At 40.2% G+C, this 22,564-nt stretch overlaps 1 protein-coding gene across 1 annotated transcript in view; it reads right to left on the bottom strand.

The window, feature by feature from the left end:
* Positions 1 to 22,564, bottom strand: part of DYNC2H1 (dynein cytoplasmic 2 heavy chain 1) — a 152,673-nt gene that overhangs the window by 5,215 nt on the left and 124,894 nt on the right. Inside the window, exons 83-88 of the mRNA XM_028726169.2 lie at positions 21,774 to 21,890; positions 16,598 to 16,807; positions 16,335 to 16,424; positions 8,896 to 9,005; positions 6,060 to 6,141; positions 872 to 988 (exon numbers count right to left, since the gene is read on the bottom strand). Of these exons, the coding sequence (XP_028582002.2) occupies positions 872 to 988; positions 6,060 to 6,141; positions 8,896 to 9,005; positions 16,335 to 16,424; positions 16,598 to 16,807; positions 21,774 to 21,890 (726 nt within the window). The remainder of the gene's footprint in view (positions 1 to 871; positions 989 to 6,059; positions 6,142 to 8,895; positions 9,006 to 16,334; positions 16,425 to 16,597; positions 16,808 to 21,773; positions 21,891 to 22,564) is intronic.

The raw sequence follows: 22,564 nt of genomic DNA, 5'->3' as shown, positions 1-22,564 counted from the left end.
TATATCTGGCTTATTACATGATAGGAAAATTAGTCATTCATTCTATTCTGAGGGACTCTTCCTAGGGTTGCCATATTTCAACCTTTTGGGGGGAAAGTTGTTGAGCTTTTTATTATTATTATTTGTCAAAGCTGTTGAGCTATTTGTAAGAAAAGTTGCCAAAATCTACACTTCTGACATGGGTTGCCTGGACACTGATTCTGACAGCCATATTCCAGCTAAGCCCAGGAAATTCCGGATGTATGGCAGCCTTATCTTCACTCAATAATTATTTGCATGTTGGAATCAACTTTGCAGATTCTTTGCATGAAATTGTTCAAACAAAAGTTTGTATAAAGCTACAAACAGATCGTAAAAAATAATTGGGAAATTTTACTGAATCAAAGTAAGCTGAATGTGATCCAGGCACATATGAAGCCTTGGGACTAGCTCAATAGGTGAATAGCCACTGAAAAGAACTAATTTAAGGTAACATCAGTGACTTAAAAAAATAGTCATGAAAACTGGCTCTGGTTATGCAATATGGCTTTTGTGGTTAGTCTGGTTAAATGTTCCCAGCTAATATTTGAGGAAATGAAAATTATATTAACCTATACCAGGAATAGAACTCTCTATTTACAGGTCCACACTGCAACAACAAAGGGCGAATGAGCACCATGTGTTCTATGAAAACCTATTTCCTCTTCCCGAGAAGTATAGCTTTAGATAAAAAGAAAATCCACTTTTGAAGATATGAAGAATGGAGCTTATTAAACTGCAAGGAATCTGACCTCTTTTTTTTAAAGCAGGTCAGACGTCATACTGAAAACCTATTACAGCAAAGGAAACCAATTACAGAACTTAAAGTTTAGGACCCTTAATAATGAATTACCTGTGGAATCCAGGCCATGTAACAAGGGAGCACAGAGGACACACTGGGAGAATCATGCTGGTTTTCTGAAAGTCGATTTCCATCAAAACTACAGCCTTCCAGTTGAAGGCCACTGATCTGTCATGGAAACACATAAAATATTCAAATGTGTGTTAGGGATTGAAAATGTGAGTAGTGATCGTGTTATATCTTAGCATTGGCTAAAGCAGTTCTCTGAATGGTTCATGTAGATAACAAAAATCAGCTGGAAATAGTACAGAACAGAGTAGGAAGTGTGATTACAAAGTATGTTCTAGAATAAAGGGCACTTCCTATGTTTTGGATACAATTTTTTATTATTGCTAGAGAAAAAATATCAGTCTATGTCAGTACTTGTGTCAGTGGCAAGTGTCAGGGCACTAGAGTAATGGAAATAGAGTAGCAAGAGCCAAATAAACATTAACAATGTCACATAAAGAGGAGAAAACAAATGCTCAAATAGGCATGGCTTTCCATTGAGAGGTTTGACATTCACTTTCAAAGAACGAATTCAGTTACTGCATGTTTTCTGCAAGTCATTGAAATGTTTGCCACTCTACTATGTGTAGAAATAATGCACAAGGGGAATGAATAAAAGAAATCTTAAATGTATGGGGGGGTCTGTACAAGGTCTGCTGCTCACTTTATTTTTTCTATTGCGCTAACAAATCTGGCACTCTAGAATTCTAGGGGTGATGTGTTTTGAAAGCTTCATTTTAGCAATTAATTACTGAAGCAGCACATACAATTTCTGAAGGAAGTTTCTTATTCCTACATTTAGGGGAAGCTAATTTTTGCTGAAATTAATAATAAAGTAGATTTTATTTTTTTGTCATTGGCATTCCCAGCTCCATGTTTTTTTGAATCAATTTCAATATGATTCTCAAAAGCCATGTATATAATAAAAAATTGTTGCCACTTGCCACTGTTACAGAGCTCAGTTCAATGGAAGTGCTGCACATGCCCCTCAAAACTGTGTATCATTTAGCTTCACACTGAAAGGGAGCACATTTAATAAGAGGACCCTCAAACCTACTATGTCATATTCAAGTAGATTCCAAGTTGTTTGTTCCAAGGATGCTCCCCAGACTGATTGCTGAACATGAGATTTTCCCTGTGACAAATGAACCACCTTAATGCATGCCTAATTAATCCTATGGACTCTGTGTCATGTCAAATGCAGGTAAACACCTCAAATTCAGCTATTAATTATCCTGCGCGAATAATGAGCTATCTCCAGCAAACATGCTGCTCTAATTAAAATAAGCAACCTTGTTTGTATTTCCTTAGAAATCCAAGGTCAATCCCTGTAGCGTACATAGTCTTAAAGCATAATCTTGACTGGTGAAGTCACCTTTTGTGACTGTGGTGGGAAATGTAATTGCTATTACAGTGGTACCTCGGGTTACATACGCTTCAGGTTACATACGCTTCAGGTTACACACTCCACTAAGCCAGACATAGTGCTTCAGGTTAAGAACTTTGCTTCAGGATAAGAACAGAAATCGGGCTCCGGCAGCGTGGCGGCAACAGGAGGCCCCATTAGCTAAAGTGGTGCTTCAGGTTAAGAACAGTTTCAGGTTAAGTACGGACCTCCAGAACGAATTAAGTACTTAACCCGAGGTACCACTGTACTCATGACAGATCATTAACTGCACTTTTTGTTCTTCAGTGTCACCTGTGCTTATCCCAGACACGAATTAAGATGACCTTGCAAATTTAGGTTAAATGTCAGCTGATAAATCAATTCTCTCTCTTCCACCCCCAAGTTGTACAGCTTTTTTGAACCTATCCAGAAGGCGGTCCCATGCCTCTCCTTTTCAAGATACTTTGACACCATGACCTACTGGGGGAAAAGCCTTCTCTCCCCTACCTGAGCTTTAGTTAGCATCACTCCCTTTATCTCTCACTCCTGTATCGCCATGAAGTTGGATAAGGCCAGCCCACAGTATGGAAGGTTGTGGTGGAGATAACTGAAGACATAGAATTGTAGAGTTGGAAGGGACCACAAAGGTCATCCAATCCAACCCTGCAATGCAGGGATCTTTCACCCAATGTGGGGCTCGAACCCACAACCTTGCGATTAAGAGTCTCATGCTTTAGTGGCTGAGCTATCCTCAGAATACAGGGGGAGTTAGTTAATTCTCTGTTCTGAAAAGAAACCCCTTCCCACCCAAATCAGCAGTAAATCTCCAAACCCAGCCACAACAAGGCTCCAGCGGTAACAGTGAAATCTCAGGAAACTGCCTCTTAGTATTCATTCTTCTTAATATTCATTTATGAGACAGGGAGCCACTGTGTCCCAACCCTCTCACTTCTTTCTGCCTTTCATATTTCATGAGTCTTACGCACCTACAGCTCCTGGGAGAGCTGAAAACCAGCTATTTGCATGTGAACTTTTCCTCCTCTTGGTTTATTTAGTATCTTTTTGCTTATGTTGGGTTTAAACATCCACCTCATAATCCCTTATACGGCATGTCTTTTCCTATCTCTGTTGGGAGTTGTTTTGGGCAGGTAAGTCTGCATAATTTTAACCACTAATCATTCTATTCTATTTTCAGTATTTGTGCTTCCATCCATAAGAACTATTTTTTACTCTGTCAACCATTTTGAGTAAATAAACACATTTAAATGTAATACAGTGCTATATTCCCCTGACTTATCTCACTGCAAAACCTCATTGCTTTGTTGGGGGGGGGGGGTGTCCTTGTTGGATCCCCAGGCAAATTTTGTGCCACTAGTCCTTGTATGAGGACTGGTGCCATCCAGGACAAATAATGCAGTAGTTTTGCCTTTACTGCTGGGAGTTGGGAACATGGAATGGCAGATAAGAGGCTATGTCTTCCTGCTGCTACCTTGACTGACTGTATGCACAGGCATACAGAGGACAGAAATGAGGGAGAAAGAAAGAGCTCATCCCTTTTCTTTCCTCCTATGATTCAAAGGAAGGAATGATTTGCAGCACTAATTGAAAAATAAAATACTGTTGTGCCTTAAGTAGCAATGCAGCCTTCATTATCATTATTAGATAAATTTGCTCACACACATCAAGCTTCACTTTATTTCAAACAAATGTGTAAGCTGGCAGATTGCAAAGAATCTCTGATTTTCAGGGTTCAAGTTCTCCCCAGTAGGAACTGAATGATCATTAAGTGTGATCACAACTCAACTGGAAAGCACAGCCATGCTTCTCTTTAGTTTATACAGAGCCAAGAGTCTGTATGGTTTTAATATTTGTGTGTATAAGCAGCACATCTGATGTTTGCAAAGCTTGAAGACATAACTTGGGATATATTTTCTCTAAAGTCTTTATATTCTGTTTTCACTAAATTCATACTACTGCTAAAATGCCATTGGGAAAATCTCTTTATTTTTCATTTCCCAGTGATTTAAAATGATCACAAAAGGCATGTATTTGCATATGGGCATGAGATGTATCAGGGTAGAGTCTCTGTCCAAGTAATTCTAAATGTCATTAAAAAGATATAATAATGTATAAATTGACTCTGAATCAAGAATTCCTCATAGCCTTAATAGGAAGGAATTGTTACCTTAATCATGCCTTGAGGTTATCTGGTGAATTAATTATCCATTTCAGGATTGGAAATCCCTCTGGACCAAGCTGTAAATTTGGTTCAGGTACATGACTAAAGAGCACCTGCACTTCAAATTGTCTTTCAGAGAGGATCCCAAAATTGTTAGGTGACCTTTACAGATACACTTGAAAACCGTATCAGAAGTCTGAATGTCTGAAAAATGCATTTGTAATTGTTGACACTCCGCTCTCAGATTTACAATCTGCAAGTCCTAGCCTTCATTAAGCCACAACAAATGCCTTTGCTCCTGTCAACTGGTCTTTTTCTTAATCAGTTCATTTTTAATCTAAACATCCTCTTGTTATGCATGGCGTGCTGTCCCCCACAACCCCTCCCTGAGGACTCTGCCAGTCCTTGAAGTGTTATTTCTGCCTCAAGGTGATGACTTCTGCCAGGCTTCTATTGGCGCCAGGAGTAACAGTTGCTGAAGTGACAAGCTTTGTTTAGTCATTTAGTCGTGTCCGACTCTTTGTGACCCCATGGACCAGAGCACGCCAGGCACTCCTGTCTTCCACTGCCTCCCGCAGCTTGGTCAAACTCATGCTGGTAGCTTTGAGAACACTGTCCAACCACCTTGTCCTCTGTCGTCCCCTTCTCCTTGTGCCCTCCATCTTTCCCAACATCAGGGTCTTTTCCAGGGAGTCTTCTCTTCTCATGAGGTGGCCAAAGTATTGGAGCCTCAGCTTCACGATCTGTCCTTCCAGTCAGCACTCAGGGCTGATTTCCTTAAGAATGGAGAGGTTTGATCTTCTTGCAGTTCTTGGGACTCTCAAGTGTCTCCTCCAGCACCACAATTCAAAAGCATCAATTCTTCGGCGATCAGCCTTCTTTATGGTCCAGCTCTCACTCCCATACATCACTACTGGGAAAACCATAGCTTCAACTATACGGACCTTTGTTGGCAAGGTAGTGACAAGTGACAAGCTTACATTTCTGCAATACTCACATGTTACAGCCAGCAGTGATCAGTGGGGTGGCACAGGCAGGGCAGCATTGCACACCTGGCTTCCCAATATTGAGCACTGCTGCTGCTAACCGAGAAGGGTGCGGTGTGGGAAGCTCAGTGTGGTGCAACCAATCAGATGTTCCTACTATTGCATTCACACCACATTGAGCTCCCTGTGCCCCATCCCTCCCGCTTTTAGTAAGCAGCAGTGATGCTCAGTGTTGGGAAAACAGATGTGCAACACCATCAAGCTGGTTACTGCTGCCTATAGAAAGCACCATTTACCAGAGAACCACTCTAAGAGGAAAGCATCTTAAAGGAACGGAATTTGGTTTGTGTGCTACAGCAGTGGATTCTAGTAACATTTTCTGTGACCCCCATACTCAGCTTTTTGAATAATTTCTTCTGGAGACCTGCATGTTTGTCTTCCAGAAGTGGTGAAAAATGTTATTGGCTTTTGGTTCCCATAGAAAATAAGAGAGTATCTAGGGTAATTAGGTAACCCATCACATTTGGGGACTGGGTAGGCTATAATTTCAATAGAACAAATGAAAGGACATTTCAATTGGCTTTCATAGAATTTCATGGAAGCTTCAGTGAATGAGAAAAACATGAACATGCAGAATACCTGAACTTGGAGCTTTGCTGCTCGTATCTGACCTTTCCAAGATGCTGTAAATTTTAGGCTGTCTACTGAACAGCTCATCACCCTAGAAGAGAGAAATAAGATGAAAACCTAAATAATGTATTTCACAAGACCATAAGAAACTTAAAATAACAGATTCATCTGCTGAGTAAGGGAGTTGGATTTTTTTTATTAAAAAAAAGGAGCAAGAGAAAATACAGCATTCTGTAAAAGAAAATATTTCTGGCAATGAAAAATAAGATAAAAGTATTTTTTTCAAACAATATTGTTTCAATTTGAATAAGAATTTAAGAGCCTAAAAAAACTACATGGTAATTTCTGAAGAAGCAAAATCTCTTATTTCCTGGACTATGAATTCCTAATTTACATACCTACCGGTATGTTTAAGATAACATTTTCTGCACAAAAACATGTTCTGTCTCCACAAAACATTCCCCCGAGAGCTGTCTTCATGTTCTGGCTCAAAAGAATAGAAATGCTGGGACTTGACCAGAAACCGCTAGCAGAAAATGTGGAAACCTGGCCTATGCACTAATGGAGCTACTGCTGCCAGGCAAGGGAATTCCAACCACAGGCACAAAAGTATCCACATGTTTCTGTTTTAACCAATTACTGATCACCATTGCCTTGACTGGTAAGGGAATGCTTTCAGGGCTGCACTGTCTGAACAATCCTACATATTTTTTGTTGGCTGCATCCCAATATATCATATGACCTTTGGCTTCTTTAGTATAGTCTGTCTTTGCTTCTTGTGTTTCAGCTCTTCTTGTGCCAGTGATGCTCTTCCGCAGTGGTTTTCAACCAGTGTGCCGTGGCACCTAGGGTGCCTTGAATGATGGTCAGGGGCAGCACTGGCCTCTGTCCCTCTTTCTTTCCTTCCCTCCCTCCTCTGATGCCCTCTTGTGTCTCTGCCTCCCAAAGGCTTGCATGGCTGTTTGTTGCAGCAGCCCTGGCTACAAGCTCCCCAAGCGAATGGTGCCTCTGGGGCTGGCCAGTGCATTTCTGATTTTTAGCCATTTTGGGCACACATTTGAAGTAAGCCCCACAGGAATGGAAACAAGACAGCATGGTTCTTCTTGAACTCCCCCCCCCCCTTTTAGATAACCATTTTAGTTTGTAGTGGTTTGCAGACAAGCACATTTATTTATATCATTGGTTTTCAGCCAGTATGCCGTGGCACCTCGGGGTGCCTGAATGGTGGCCAGGGGTGCCGCGGTAAACACTGGCCTCTGTCCCTCTTTCCTTCCCTCCCTCCTCTGATGCCCTCTTGTGTCTCTGCCTCCCAAAGGCTTGCATGGCTGTTTGTTGCAGCAGCCCTGGCTACAAGCTCCCCAGGCAAATGGTCCTCTGGGACTGGCCAGGGGCTGCTTCCCAGGCCCCTGTGGGGCAGTGTGATGAGACACCTCTCTTTGGGGTAAGGGGGGCAGCTCAGAGACCGGGGCGGCAGCTGCAGCTGCCCAGAGGACTCCTAAGAAGGGGGGGGGAGGCTGAGAGAACACTCCACAAAGGAGGGTGTTTGAAAAAGGGTGAGGGGCTGCCAGCTCTGCAGGCAAGGGGTGACATAACTGGGCTCCTGAGCCCCACAGGGGTGCCGCAGAAAGAATGTAATTGGTTAAGGGAACTGTGGACTCAGAAAGGTTGAAAACCTCTGCTCTACCAGATCAAACTAAACAACTATTTGGCCCAGCAACCTGTTTTTCACAGTGGTCAACTACTGCGCAAAGTCTTACTCTCCCAGTACTTTCCCTCTTTAAAATATTCTCTCCCAAAGTGCCTTTTTTTTAAGGGCACTTACTGAATGCGGATGAGTGTCCACATATAGCTAGTACTTAAGAACCAAGCATTATTAAAAGGTTCTTAAAAGATGAGTGCAACATATAGTTAGTACTTAAGAACAAAGCGTTCTTAAAAGTTTATTTACACTTACAGATAAATAGATTTCACTGAAATGAATGGAATTTACTTTCAAGTAAGCCTGGCTAGCTTTGCTGTCCCCACTATGCTGTTGGAACACTCATTTTTCAGGGCTTCTGCTTGAGTAACATCCACTTATTTCAGTTCAGCTGGTTGAGCCAGGAAGTCATGCCAGCATACTCTGGCTGTGCTTGGGAACTGGCCAATAGAGCTGGAGATCTGCTGGATCCTAATTTGCTCATCCTGGCGGGTTTTGAATTTGGGTTGCTCCCTAAAATAACACAGAAGCTGCTGCCAGAAAGAAGTCCTTATTATTGGAGAGAAAGTTGTACTGCGGGTCTGCACAACATCAAGCCAAGGATGCCAAATGCAGGCCTCCAGCAATGTACTGTGGTCCAATGGATGCTTGATATCCCTCCTCCATTCCTTCCCCTGCTTTTACAATGCCAGGAGATCAAGGTTTCTCAACTTATCTTACATGTCATGAGGCTTGGTGGCTAACAAGTTATACATGATTGCTATATTGGTTTTTCACCCATTTATTTAATTTAGGAAATTTATATCCTGTTTTGTTTTTTACCTTTTTAGAAACACTACTCAGGGTGGCCCACATTAATTTTTAATGCAAAATGTATAATATCTTTAACATATATCTGAAAGAGTCCATAAAAGAAGATAAAAACCACAGGTTTCTAATGCAATTAACTAAAAGCTTCTCTAAATAGAAAAAGGTCATAACAAGAGGGCAGGAGAGAGAGAAAGGGGACCAACTGGGCTTCATGCAGAAGAGAATGTTTTTGATTGCTACCGTTCAGTATTTTCCTGGAAAGATAGGCAAACAGGAGGCAATAAAAGGAAAGCAAAGGCGTTAAGAGATTCATAAAACGGCAACCAATTCACTTACCTTGCGGTCTCTTGTCGTAAGGCATTCAGAAATGTGTCAGGGTGGAAGAGTTCTGAGAGGTCGAGGGTATCTGAGAGCAAGATCTGCTTTTCTGCTTTACTCACCCAATTCTACAAAGGTAACAATATTGCACATTAATTGGGGAAAAACACCTAGTTTACTGTTGTAAATGGTCTTGAATCTTGAACACATTCGCCCACCAATCCTCTATACGTTATATGCTTATATATCCCACTGACATCAATGCATATAACCAAGCCCAGGACTGTAGTTTTGGATGCAAATGATAAATGCACTTTGAACTTGATTTTAGTGTGATTGAGGGGCAAGAAAGATGAAGTCGATGCACAACATGACTAGGGATTTTTTTTATTCATATGGCATCTTCAAGCTCAGGGAGCAAAAAATTCATGTTCAATGAGAATGGGGGTGACTTGTTATTCTAATAAATAAATAAATAAATAAATAAATAAATAAATAAATAAATAAATAAATAAATATTTCCCATTCTGGAAAATGTCAGGAGGTAAGTGAATGCTATGGGAAGTCACCCCTTTTACATCAGACTGCAAAAGAAAAGAGACTTAACTTGGATTGTGTTTTCCATTCAAGCAAACATAGTCTCCATATAAAATGCTATTAATCCCCTAAATTGGATCGTTCAATTTATTTATTTTGACATTTATACTTAATCTTTCTATGATAAAATCAAATTCAAGGCAGCTTAAAATGAATATATAAATCACACAAAATTAAAGTGATTGTGAGAACTGTGGACTGCATTTGCTAGGAAAAGACTCTTCCATTTTCTGTTCTCAGAAAGAATCTGCCTATCCTGGTATGTAGGTGAACCCTCAAGTGAAAATTTGGTGCTTGAGAGAGGAGCTTACAATGTAACAGAGTGGTCTGGGAAACTAGAAGGTCCTGATATGTGACAGTTGTTCTAAACAAGAGGAAATTGTGAAGTCTCATTTCTACTTAAAGGGGTGTTACTAATGTCCTAGGGGCAGATTTATGAGTGGGAGAGCCCTGAACTAAGAATGTTTGATGTCATTCGTCTTCTTGTGGAGAGAAACACAGGAACATTGAGCCCGCATCCTTCTAATAGCTATCCTGACTTTTAATGAAGTTAAGCTTTTTAGCTCTAAAATGGCTTATTTGTTCCTGATCTTCTTCAGAGAAGACAGACTGTAGGACTTATGGAATGATAGAGTGGGCTCAGTATGTCATATCTATAAGGTAAAATGAAGTATAAAACTCTTCTAGTAGTATCTGGAAATGATTGTTTCCATGTTGAAACAAAAAAGTAGTTTTATGAAAAGAAGAACAGTCTTGTTTGATGAATGGGACTTATGGGATACAAGCTGTGAACTGGCCCACAAATTCAAATTGGCTGCCTAGGCTTGTCTGTTTTCCCTGTATGTATCCCTTCTTAGTACACAATATGTCACAAAGAACATTAATCTCTTCTCAAATGAATACGCCACTGTATATAACAATATTTACTATGATTCTGAGTAAGCCTTATAGTTACCATACATAAATTAGTTCACAAATTACACTGAATTTTATACACAGCTAATCATAATACATATGCGTCACTAAACATTATAGATAGAAACATAGTACCCCACATAAATTTTGCATGTGAAGTGAAATTTGGTGAATTATGGCAACAATGGTCACAATATATTATGAAATAAAATAGCTGAAGTGCCACATAGCTTTCATAAATACGTATCATTATCACACTCACATATCCTGTAACAGACATTTTCCTTCAGCTCAGCACAATGCACTGGACAATAAGAGGCCCATTAGTTATAATTTTTGGATTTTGAAGTGCAATATTTATCATAAAGTGAAATCCACATATGCCGTGCATCAGAATAAAGAGACCATGAAATTCTCAGTCATAAAATGGAATCTCACAACCAACCAAATTGCAACTAATTCATTTTCTGAAATCTATCCTTATCCAAAATACATTGGATGGGTTCAGAAGTTCAGTGAACAACTGATAGAGAACACATGAGTGTCCTCTGACCTTATATTTTTTGTTGCTTTTTCTTCCAGGACAATATGGATGAACTTCACATTCATGAGATGTTCATGCATCCCACTGTTTCACTGAACAGAGCCATCCATGCTATAGTCATATATCACATGCTCTTAAGGGAAGAGGACCTTTATGCTTCCTTTATGCTTCCTTTATGCTTTGTACTCTTTCATAAAAAACAGCCCTCAAGTCCCCAAAAAATAACTTCTTAACCATCTCTGCGGTTTCTATGCTGAGCAATGCATGTTCTGATCAGCAAAGAAGCACAGAATTCCCTGATGCAGGTAGATGTGCTGCCCATGGCATGCAGCCCTTGCATTGAAGTGTCTCCTCTTCTCATCTAATCACAGCTGGAACATCCTAGGCTAGTCCCATTAGGATATCCTTCTCAATGGCTCACTAGTTGGCTCTGGTCACCTCCATCTTTTGTAGGAGCTGCCTGATTCATGTGACAAAGCGTGGGGAGCCAGCTAGCTTTGTATAAAAAATATATCTATTTTTCAAAAAAATATTGCTAGTTTTATAGCACTGAGTCATCGTTGAAAAAGCCACTGAAACAATAATATCACTAAATAAATTGTAATTTGCTTTTCTGTCAGGGTCAAAATATGTTGCTGTGGTCTTTCCCTCAGACACAGCCATTTAATCAGGTGACCTTTAAATGTGTCACAACACAGATTATGAATGTTCATCCCTGACAATTAAGAGTGATTTGATTTTGTTCCCCTTTTCTGTATTCATTAGTTGTACACTGGGCATCTCTGCATGCTCCTTTCAATGATTTAACAACAGTTCCTTTTATAGCATGGCCATAATTGCAATTCCCCATTAGAAAAACAGCATTTTGTAAATTGTTCAGTATCTAAGTGGTCATGGGAATCATTTTGTAATTTGTTTTTAATAAATTCATTTTAGCAGCGCCTTCAAAAACATTTAATTCAGTTCCTCAAGAAAGTTATGGGCAAGCAGTTATATTCAATAAAATTATAAGAGACTGCAATGTTTGACAATCACATGAAGTCTGAAGTAATCACTCCTAATTTGGTGTTTAATAAAATCTGTGAGCTTGGCTGGGAGATTGATATTTAAATACACAAACTTTTTAACATCACTATATTTTAGTTTAGTGCTGGAATTTTTCTTTTTAAAACATATACTTATTAGACAGTTAAATTCAATGCAGAATTCACTGTGAACTTCCCATTTTAGATTGCATTGAAATGACCAAGAGATTATATAAAAAAGCTAGAGCAAAGGTGTTGAAATTTCCAGTTGAATTATTCCACAGTGCTTTTGTAAATGTCAGAAAATCCACACAGATAGTGCCTGGCCAAGAGGGCAACCAATCAGATGGGAACGACACAACACATTGGTCCACCCATGCGATTTAAGTATTCACATGCATAGTGCTGTGGGATATTATTACAGGAAAGAACTCCAGTGTTACTAGAACTAAAGGAAAATGAGGGATTGGAACTGATCTCAAGTGTAAAGGTAAAGGGACCCCTGACCATTAGGTCCAGTCGTGACTGACTCTGGGGTTGCGGCGCTCATCTCACTTTACTGGCCGAGGGAGCCGGCGTACAGCTTCCGGGTCATGTGGCCAGCATGACTAAGCTGCTTCTGGTGAACCAGAGCAGCGCACGGAAATGCCGTTTACCTTCCTGCCAGAGCGGTACCTATTTATCTACTTGCACCTTGACGTGCTTTAGAACGTGCTAGGTTGGCAGGAGCTGGGACCGAGCAACGGGAGCTCATCCCGTCGCGGGGATTCGAACTGCCAACCTTCTGATTGGCAAGTCCTAGGCTCTGTGGTTTAACCCACAGGGCCACCCGCATCCCTGACCTCAAGTGAGGCAGCAGCTTTTGGAATTGGGAATACATATCCTAGTCCTGGTTCTGAACATAATAAACTAGCCTGTCCTCTCCTGCTAGTGTATTGATTTAGCTACGGCTTAAGCACATACAGAACAGACATGGTGTTGTGACAGGAATCTTATCCATCCTCTTCATGACATAGCTGTACTGCACTAGGGTGCTGGAGGCAGGGTGGGAAGGCAAAACATTTGTAGCATTGTCAGAGAGATTGTTTCCATAGAATTGCTGGTGGAAACTAAGATTTAGTTCTAAAATGCAGGAATTTGTAAGGTATATTGTAAGGTCCTCCTTTTCCAGCTTGAGACTGGTGCTTGCCTTCCTGGACTAGGGGAGGGGCCACTGCATGCTATAGATCTTCTTCCCTCGAGGGGAAAATACTTCTTTCCATTCCAGTTTTGGAATTCTGGGGAACTGCCCAAAAATTCTGAGCCAGCTTTTTGTGGCTCCTTCTATTACATCATTGTCTTGGCTGTAGAGCAGAGAAGGGGCAGGGTCGGCATTAGGCTACAGCAGCTGCTGTATTAGAGTCTTGATATTGTTAAGATTCCTGCTCCGTGATTGCAATCATGAGATTGTTGTCTATCACATGACGGTGTATATTCTCATTCCACAGACAGGGAAGTGACGGAGACAGGATGTTTGTGTTACTGTGTTCCGTGAAGTGGGACTATTGTCCTTTGTTTGCTTTTGCTGTCTGATGCTAGAGAGAGAGGGAGCCATGTTGCAGTGCTCCGTGTATGCTTTATATGTAAATAAAAGTAGATTAGCCCAAATGCTGAGTTGCTGAGGTCTGTCACGCGAACCACCAAGACTCTGAAGATCCCTGAGTGTGCCGATGTCTATTGGCATCGGTCGCTGTGATGTTCGGGCAGAAGAAAGCTTTTGAAGCTCTCGAACAATTGACCAGGAGGGAGAGAACATGCCAGTCGGGCATGTGTCTCTGCCAGGGTCCTACTCGAGTGTAGGACAAGCTCCTGACAGATATTAAGTAAGCTACAGTTTCCTATCCCCGTCCCCACCCGAATAAGTGTTTCTAACTAGGAAGAGGGAAGGATGTACTTAAGAAAAAAAAAACTATAGTCAGAATGTAGGAGGGATCACAGAAGCTTTGTGCCCGAGAGGTGGGGATAATCTGGGTACCCAGGAAGCCTCTCCTCTGCCCCCTCTCCCAGTTGCCCTGTGGAATCAGAAGATTAAATCAGTGTTCAACAAGGAAGAGGCGCTATTCCCAGAAGCAGAGACTGCACTCTGAATGCCAGAGACAGAACACTGTAAATAATTCCCTCGGCGATGCAAATTTGGCTAAAATAACTACCAGAAACTAGCACACACAAAACATTATTGTCACAAAGCTTCCTCAAGGTTTAATAAGGTTTCATGCCTGTGGAGTGGCCTAATGTATCTAATAATCCTTAGCAATATGACAGGCTGAGATGTTAATTTGCTAGTGCATTCTTCATCTCATTACGTGTTCCCAAGGGTAAAGTCATTTTATATGAAAGAATGAAATTAAAACACTCTTTATTATAGAACTTCCTAATGCAATATGCATCACCTACAGACAATTCAAGGGAGCCTATTAAGGAAATGAATTTTGGAGCTGGCAATAATAACCTTTTGACTACAATATCTGTCATGGGATGTGCTAAGGTTGGATCTTCATAGAAGTTCCGAGAACCACTGTCAAGGTATTTTGTAGTACCAAAGGGAATGCTTGCATACAAATTCACCTCAGCTTCTGAATAAGTCAGATTCTTCAGTAAGAATGAAAAATGTTATCTGACTTTCAAAAACCATGACTAGAGTTTTGCGCATTTACTCCACTCCACTTTCATTTGTCTAAATAAAAGCTAAAATGTTTATTCATATTTGTTAGTTTTCTTGGGAAACTATCCACTAAGTATTTAGAATACCCTAGACATGAGTTACTTTTACAAATTAAATTACCTTTAAATGATTTTTTCCTGCCTCAAGCAACCAGAAGAACACAACCCCACACACTGGTGTCCTAGTGCCCACTGAAAAATGGACACCTGCCAAATCATATTCTTCTTATCCTTATAACATCATGCCAGCTTTTGAGTAAGCCATATGAACTTAGTGGAGAGCGAGAGCAAAAAGCCACCTCTTTGTGTTCTGCTTGTGCTACCATGGTGAAATATAAGAATTAGAGTAACTCCCAATCCTAGTGACAGAACACCACCAGCAAACCATCAACACCTGAGAGGGAGAGCATAGCTCATAGGACAGGGCATGGGACTATATCATTCTGGCTTTGTGTAGTGTAAATCACAGAACCATTACAGGACTCCAGGCACAAACACCCAACACAACCCCAACACCATTCCTGAAACTATGGATGCAAGGACAATATATCCATGTAAAAGCTTGGAAACCTTTAGTCACAGGGGTTCATACTACTTCAAGACCAGATTACAGTGGTACCTCCGGTTGCGGATGGGATCTGTTCCGGAGGTCCGGTCGAATCCCAGGGTTTCCACAATCTGAGGACCGCTTCTGCGCATGCGGCGGTAGACCACTTCTGCGTATGCACGTGCAGAGAAACCCGGTCAAATACTTCCAGGTTTGCTGCTTTTGAAGTTTACGTAACCAGAGGGTTATGTTACTGGAGGTACTGAAGTACTGCAATGTGTTCTGTGTGAGGCTTCACTTGTGCTTGATCTGGAAGCTGCAATTAGTGTAGAATACTGCAGCCTGGTTGCTGGCAGGAGTGAGACCATGGCAACGCCTGTGTTCAGAGACCTGTACTGGTTACCAATTTGCTACCAGGTATTATTATTAGTATATAAAGCCCTGAACGACTTGCAACCCGTCTACCTCGACTTGATGATTTGTGGAACTGACACTGTTACAGATGCCCAATAATACTTGTTCCACATTTCAAGAAATAGATCTTTTGGTGTGGCATCACCTACAATTTGGAACTTCCTGCCTATGGACATCAGGCAGGGACCTGTTTTCTTGGCACATGCTCAATTTTTTATGTTCTACAGATGTGTAGAACATATATTTTAATCTGGGTGTTTTTTAAAAAATAAACTTATCACTGATTTTAATTATTATTTGGGTGTTTTAAACACCCAACTATTGTTAACAGTTTGTATTGATAATTTTATTGTTCTATTCTTTTTGTAAACCACTTTGAGGTTTTATACAATCAAGTGTTATATGAATTTAATGACATGCTGCTGTTTTTTAAAAAAGTAAAGTGGGAATTTATGCTACAAGGTATAAACTCTACAAGTCTATGATTCTAGTCAGTTCTATGAAATAGGTTCCACATTTTCCGCTCCCCCGCCTTGCTATATGTGAAAGTGTTATGTAGACAAAACTGTATTTGTGGAACACTCCAATACAAGCTACCTAGAGATTGTCTTTAATAAAAGAAAGGTAGGTATGAATATGAAATATAAATAGAACACACGTGAACTTTACTTTTTATTATTAAAATTCTAAATCTTAGAGAAATATTAAATTGTACCTGGATAGCATGTGCTCGTGCTACAACAGCTCTGAGATATTGCAAAGGATCTTCTGGGCCTTCCCATTTACTCTGCCATGTTACGGGGCACTGAAAGAAGAAGATAATAATTGCAGTCGTTGCTGAGCTTTGTGAGTCACACAAGAACCTAACTGAAGATTAAAATTTGCACTTATCTAAATTAGTTGGCTTTGATTCAAGCTTGCCATATTTACAGAATAAAGATGTATTATGTACAACGAGAATTTAAAAGAAGACCTTACCTTTTGGTTTAGCAAAGCACTTGCTAGTTGTTGTACTTCTGAACTCAACAGCGAGGTTCCTCTGATGACTTTACTGAGAGCAGCGAGAGACAGATGAATACTCTGAACCAAGCGAATGGCATTGAACTGTTCAAGAATAATGAATGACAGGATTGGAGATCCTTGACGCTCAGAAGGAGGGGACACCTTCTGATGAATCAGATTTGAATTCTAAAAGGGGAAAAAATGTTATTCAGTGGGGTGCCACAGGGTATTATTTTGTCCCTAATGCTACCCAAAATATATATGAAGCTGTTGGGACTCGTCACTAGGGGGTTTGGAACAGGGTATCATCAGTGATGCTAAATTCTATTTCTCCATTACACTGGAGTCAGGAGAACCTGTACAAGCCTTGGTCTGGTGCCTGGAATGCATTGCTGGACTGGATAATAAACTGAGCTTGAATCCTGGAAAGATGGGAGAATGTGTGGGTGGGTTGTTCCTGTGTCCAGGAGAACACAGGACTGCCGGTTCTGGATGGGGTGGCACTCTCTCTAAAGGAGCAGGTACACATTGTGAGGGTACTCCTTGGCACATCTCTGTGAGCGGTGTCCAATGTGACCCACGTGGCCAAGAGTGTTTTTTGCCAGCTCTGGCTGGTACGCCATCTGTAACCATTCTTGTAATGTGACAGCCTGACCACAGAAGTGCATGTGCTGGTAACCTCAAGCCTTGATTACCATAACCTGTTTTATGTGTCATGCCTTGTATCTCATCCAAAAGCTTCATCTAGTCAGTGCATTAATGGTCACTGAATAATGCTCCTGTGCATTATGAGCAGACGTTGTTTGTTTTCTGAGACAGGTCAATTATGAAATTTGGTTTTATTCCTAGCTAAAAGCCTACACACACACACACACACACACACACACACACACACACACACACATATATATATCAGGAAGTAAACAATGTTTTAAATAGACTCTAACAAGTGAATTATACATGATGAACCTGAAACTCGTATTTTGGGGAAACATCTGATGCTGTAGTTTAAATGCAGCTAATTAGTGCTTCCTCTTCAATAATCAATGTTCTTAAATCCCCAGAACTCTGCAAATTGCTCAGCTAAAGCCATTAGCAGAAGATTACTTCAGATACAATTTTCTGTTTCCTGATTTCCCCCAAAATCAAGCTTTGAAATCATATTATATGTAATGGAAAAAAAGCTACACAGGCTAAAAGTCTTTACATAAATTATACATTTACAGCATTAAATTTTCTTTTTTGATAATTGTACAATAAGATCACTCATTTTTATCAGCTGGTTTTGAGTTGGTTCTGATGATATGCCAACCTGACGTTTGTTTTAAAAAAGCTATTCACATATGCAAGTGAGTGTGCGCCTCTCTTCCAGCATTCTGGCCAATGCTTGTGATGGCACTGAGACAACTGGCAAGCACTCAGCACTTATGTTTAAATTTTATAAAACTACATTTTATTTAATTAATAAACCCATGGGAAAGCATGTTCAGAGATTTCTTCGTTTGACTCACAAACCATGGAGGCCAAAACATTTATGTATATGGCAAAAGGTTACATTAAAGCAAGCTCTTCTCACATTTTCATTAGAAACAGATTACATATATATGATTTTACCTATCTATTGTTTTAATGTAGCCTAATTTGCATATATATATATATATATATATATGCTTTCGTAGATTTTCACGGGTACAGGAATGCAGGTTTTGGTGTCCTCGGGTATCTTCCCGTGTAAAAGTTGGGGTGTCTAGGCGACGTTTCGACGAGGTCTCACTCGTCATCTTCAGGCTGGTGAATGATACAAACATCCAAAATGCTTGTGTCCTGGACTGGCTGGATGCAAAGGAGTGGTGGGGGCACCAGCTGGGTAACCTGACCCTGGCAACTGCCTCTGACACCTGGCTCCCAGTTGCTGAAGAACAAGAGCTTGAAGGAGGATTCTTTTCAAAGAATATTAAAGCCTTTGAAAAGAATCCTCCTTCAAGCTCTTGTTCTTCAGCAACTGGGAGCCAGGTGTCAGAGGCAGTTGCCAGGGTCAGGTTACCCAGCTGGTGCCCCCACCACTCCTTTGCATCCAGCCAGTCCAGGACACAAGCATTTTGGATGTTTGTATCATTCACCAGCCTGAAGATGACGAGTGAGACCTCGTCGAAACGTCGCCTAGACACCCCAACTTTTACACGGGAAGATACCCGAGGACACCAAAACCTGCATATATATATATATATATATATATATATATATATATATATATATAATACTCTGTGGAAAGAAAGTTACAATTGAACATGCCAAACTATTTCCACAATGGACTAATTCTTGCTATATGCGTACAAGTGTGCTGAACTAAATTTCAGAAGAGCACAGTGGCTGACTTATTTAGATTTTAATTCAATATGTAGAAAAAAGTTATCAATCACATTTACTATATGGTACAGCAGTGACAATACTTTCATTGCCTGTCAGTTTTTACCAAGAAGTTGCTTCAGAAAATGGCCTGACGGCTGCAACTGATTTAGGTGGCTTTTCATGGGCTTCATTTACCACTCTCTTTCCAGTCACCATTGTCAAAAGAAAGGAAAATAAATAGGAAAGCTCCGCCAGAATTTATTTTGACAACGTTAGCACACCACATTATTCTTGTTGTCAGCTGCGCTGTTCCCACATTTATATAGTGAGTTTCTTCACCACCAATCCATATCACTGATAACTACTAGTGGGGAAAAAATCACTACACAATGGCTCACACAGTGGGTCCTACTAGATGGGGTCATGGGGTGGGAAATTCATCATGGTGATGCCAATTATTACATATATTTAGGTGCCAGGCAAAAACATTGTTCTGCCAGGCCTTTGGCGAATTCAATGATCTATGGCCTTTTAAACTATGTACGGGTTATTGTTTTTATTTGTTATTGCGGTATGCATTTTTGTGTTTTTATATTGTAAACTGCCTTGTGATCTTAGGATGAAGGTCTGTATAGAAATGTAATTAATTAGAAATTGTATAGAAATTATAATAATAGTAATAACAGGAGTGCCTGGCGTGCTCTGGTCCATGGGGTCGCGAAGAGTCGGAAACACGACTAAACGACTAAACAACAACAACAAAGTTGTGCACAAGGGTTTGCTGGGGAGTTCCTGCAGTTCAGTGGCACTTAGAATGCCCCTATAAGAATTGCAGCATAAAATCAGAGATTTATATTGCCACACCCCAGTGCCTGTGACTCAGTTGAGAGGTAGAGCTTTTTCTCTGACAGCATGATCAGAGGCAAAGAAAGCGACTGTGTGGTTGCTATGGTGACTAAATTTGTGGACCCTTGAAAAATCCTCACAAACTGTTGCAGAGACTCCTAGTAACAGTATCATGCAAATTACTTTTGTGGGGTATCTCCTGCTCAAAACAGGGAAATAATACTTTTAGAGAAACTTTGTAATGATAAGTGGTTCCACTTTAGTGCAGTACAATGAAAGTAATTTAGTTTATTGACTACAAAACTACACCCCAAGCATTACAAACATATGCATCATCATTATTATTATAATGTTTTTTTAAAAATGGCTATGCTTTGCAGAACTGTTCATTATAATATTTAGTAACAAAAATTCTGTAGTTTAGTAAGCTGTGGAGAGATGTCAAGTTTTCATAATTTTCTTAGTGAAATATATTTTAAATATACATTAATGTGTACTAAAGAGAACTATTAAAATTATTTCAAGTCTGCAATGTTTCCTCACTTAAAAATTAAAGTATTTCAAAATTAATTAATTATAATTTTGAGGGGCACAAACGGCACTTAATGCTGATTAGTATTCTTAACTGAGTAATTTTTAATTCAAAATGACCATCAGAAAGAAATGTGTCTATTAGTTAATCATATTGATTTTAATAAAATATAAAATGCAGTGAGTAATTATGTAGATTAAAAATGGAAAGTGATTCATCCAAAGGAATTTGGAAAGAGGCATCTATATTAAAAAATATTCATAGTTTTTCAGGTATGAAAGTATAATTTTTGGTTGGCAGTTTCTACTAACTGAACCAGGAAGATAATAATTATGGTCCTTACTTGAGCAGATCTGCATACATATCCCACAACTAATGGTTTTCAAAGACGGTTTTGACAGTGCCAACAGTCAACCTGGATGATTTCCAAGCAATGATTGAAAATGTCCAAGCCCAGCACATCAACTCACAACTGAGATATTTGGCTACAACAGATAAAAGCTGCAATGCTGGCTTAAGAAAGGGAGCACCACAATATTTTTTTTTAGGTGTTACCTATATGCATTTACTAAATGTGCAAAGGGGAAGGGGGATCATCTACAGAGGTGTGCTAAAAGCTGGATTCAAGTGGAATCCTGTATGTGCTGGTCAATACTCATGACAGCATTTCCACACACTGATGCTACTGGCTTCATCCAGTATATATTTCCCACTCACAGCAATGACTTAAGGTTGATACTGAAAGGGACATAATTCAAATTTTGGCTTTGGAAGTAACTTCATGTCAGCAGTATAAAACTAACATGTTTCCTTTAGGCCTCTGCCATAGTCATTATTGTCTCCTAAATGTACAGATTTCTCATGCATTCTCACTCCAGTTATCTAATTATTGTACCCATTTTTAAAACAATATACAAAGTATACATGTAGTATTCAAACAGATGATGAAAATCAAAACAAATTTACATAAACTAGTATATATTGCAGAATTTATTTTAGTCAAAATGTAACAAGGAACTGCAGATCCTTTGAATATGCCACAATGGTACAGAAAATAGAATCGACCCATACAGAAAATAAACTTTTTTAAAAAATCTAGTCCTTAGCCAATTATATTGAGCAGTGCTAATTCCGGAGATATGCTCACTACCTGTGAGGTGATATTACTTGTCTCTTGAAAAACTTGTACCAAAAATAGGTCTACCTTACTACAACCTGCAGCCACATTATTTTCTCTTATAGAAAAAAAAATGCATCAGTTGAAAGGAGTCTTTGGTTCCAACAAAATATTATCTGAAATCCATGTTGTGCTGGAATTCCCTTTCTGTGGAATGCCCATCTTTCAAATGAATGATATAGACATTTTACCTAGACTGTTCTATTGAAAGTAACACTGAAAACTTTACCAACAAATGACCCTCTTACCTGATTAAGCTTCTTCCATAGATTGAGGACTGGAGAAAGCTCATTAGACCAGATTTCCCTGTCAAATTTGCAGCCAGCAGTTACAGACCTGCTCAAGATCCGAAGCTGTGAAATTACCTGTGAGATAAAAAGATAATATGACAGTGTGTGAACACTTAGACAATTCTCTAGTAAGGTTATGGGTAAGTCAAATAAACAGAGTTGTCTTCTGGAGGTTGGGGTGGAATCAAGCACTTCAAATCTGACTCAAGGCTGCAGTACCCTAACCAGTTATGCATGTATATTCATGATGGCAATGCAACTATAGCAATCATAAATATGTGCAGGATTAAACCACATATTATTGAAATCCTTGTGATATGGTAGGAGAAGGAAGCAAGCATACATTGTCTTGCTCAGGGGTCGGCAAACTATGGTCCGCGGGCTGGATCTGGCCCAAGTGCCCTCTGGATCCAGCCCGCGAATGGTTCTGCAACCACCGCTTGGATCGGTGCGATCGCCATTTTTTCCCCGGGCGCCATTTTTTTTGCAATCCCCCCCCCCGGACTAAATCTCCCAGCATGCTCTGAGGTTGCTCAGACTTCCGCAATACTGGCCAATCTGAAGCCTTAGCAACCTCAGGCCTCCCCTCCACTGGCCGGTTTGACGCGAGCTGGCGGCCAATGGCAACCCTTCCCGAGACTCGCTGCGCCAATCGGGGCGAGGCGCAGGGCAGGGCGCCTTGTTGACATCTAGCTCTGAGAAGGGAGGAGGAGAAGCGAAGGGGCAGGAAGAAGCGGGAGCAGAGGGCC

Source organism: Podarcis muralis, chromosome 4, assembly GCF_964188315.1.
Source record: "Podarcis muralis chromosome 4, rPodMur119.hap1.1, whole genome shotgun sequence".
Taxonomy (NCBI): Eukaryota; Metazoa; Chordata; class Lepidosauria; order Squamata; family Lacertidae; genus Podarcis; species Podarcis muralis.
Note: the sequence above shows the minus strand (reverse complement) of the source record. Positions and strands in the feature narration are given on the sequence as shown.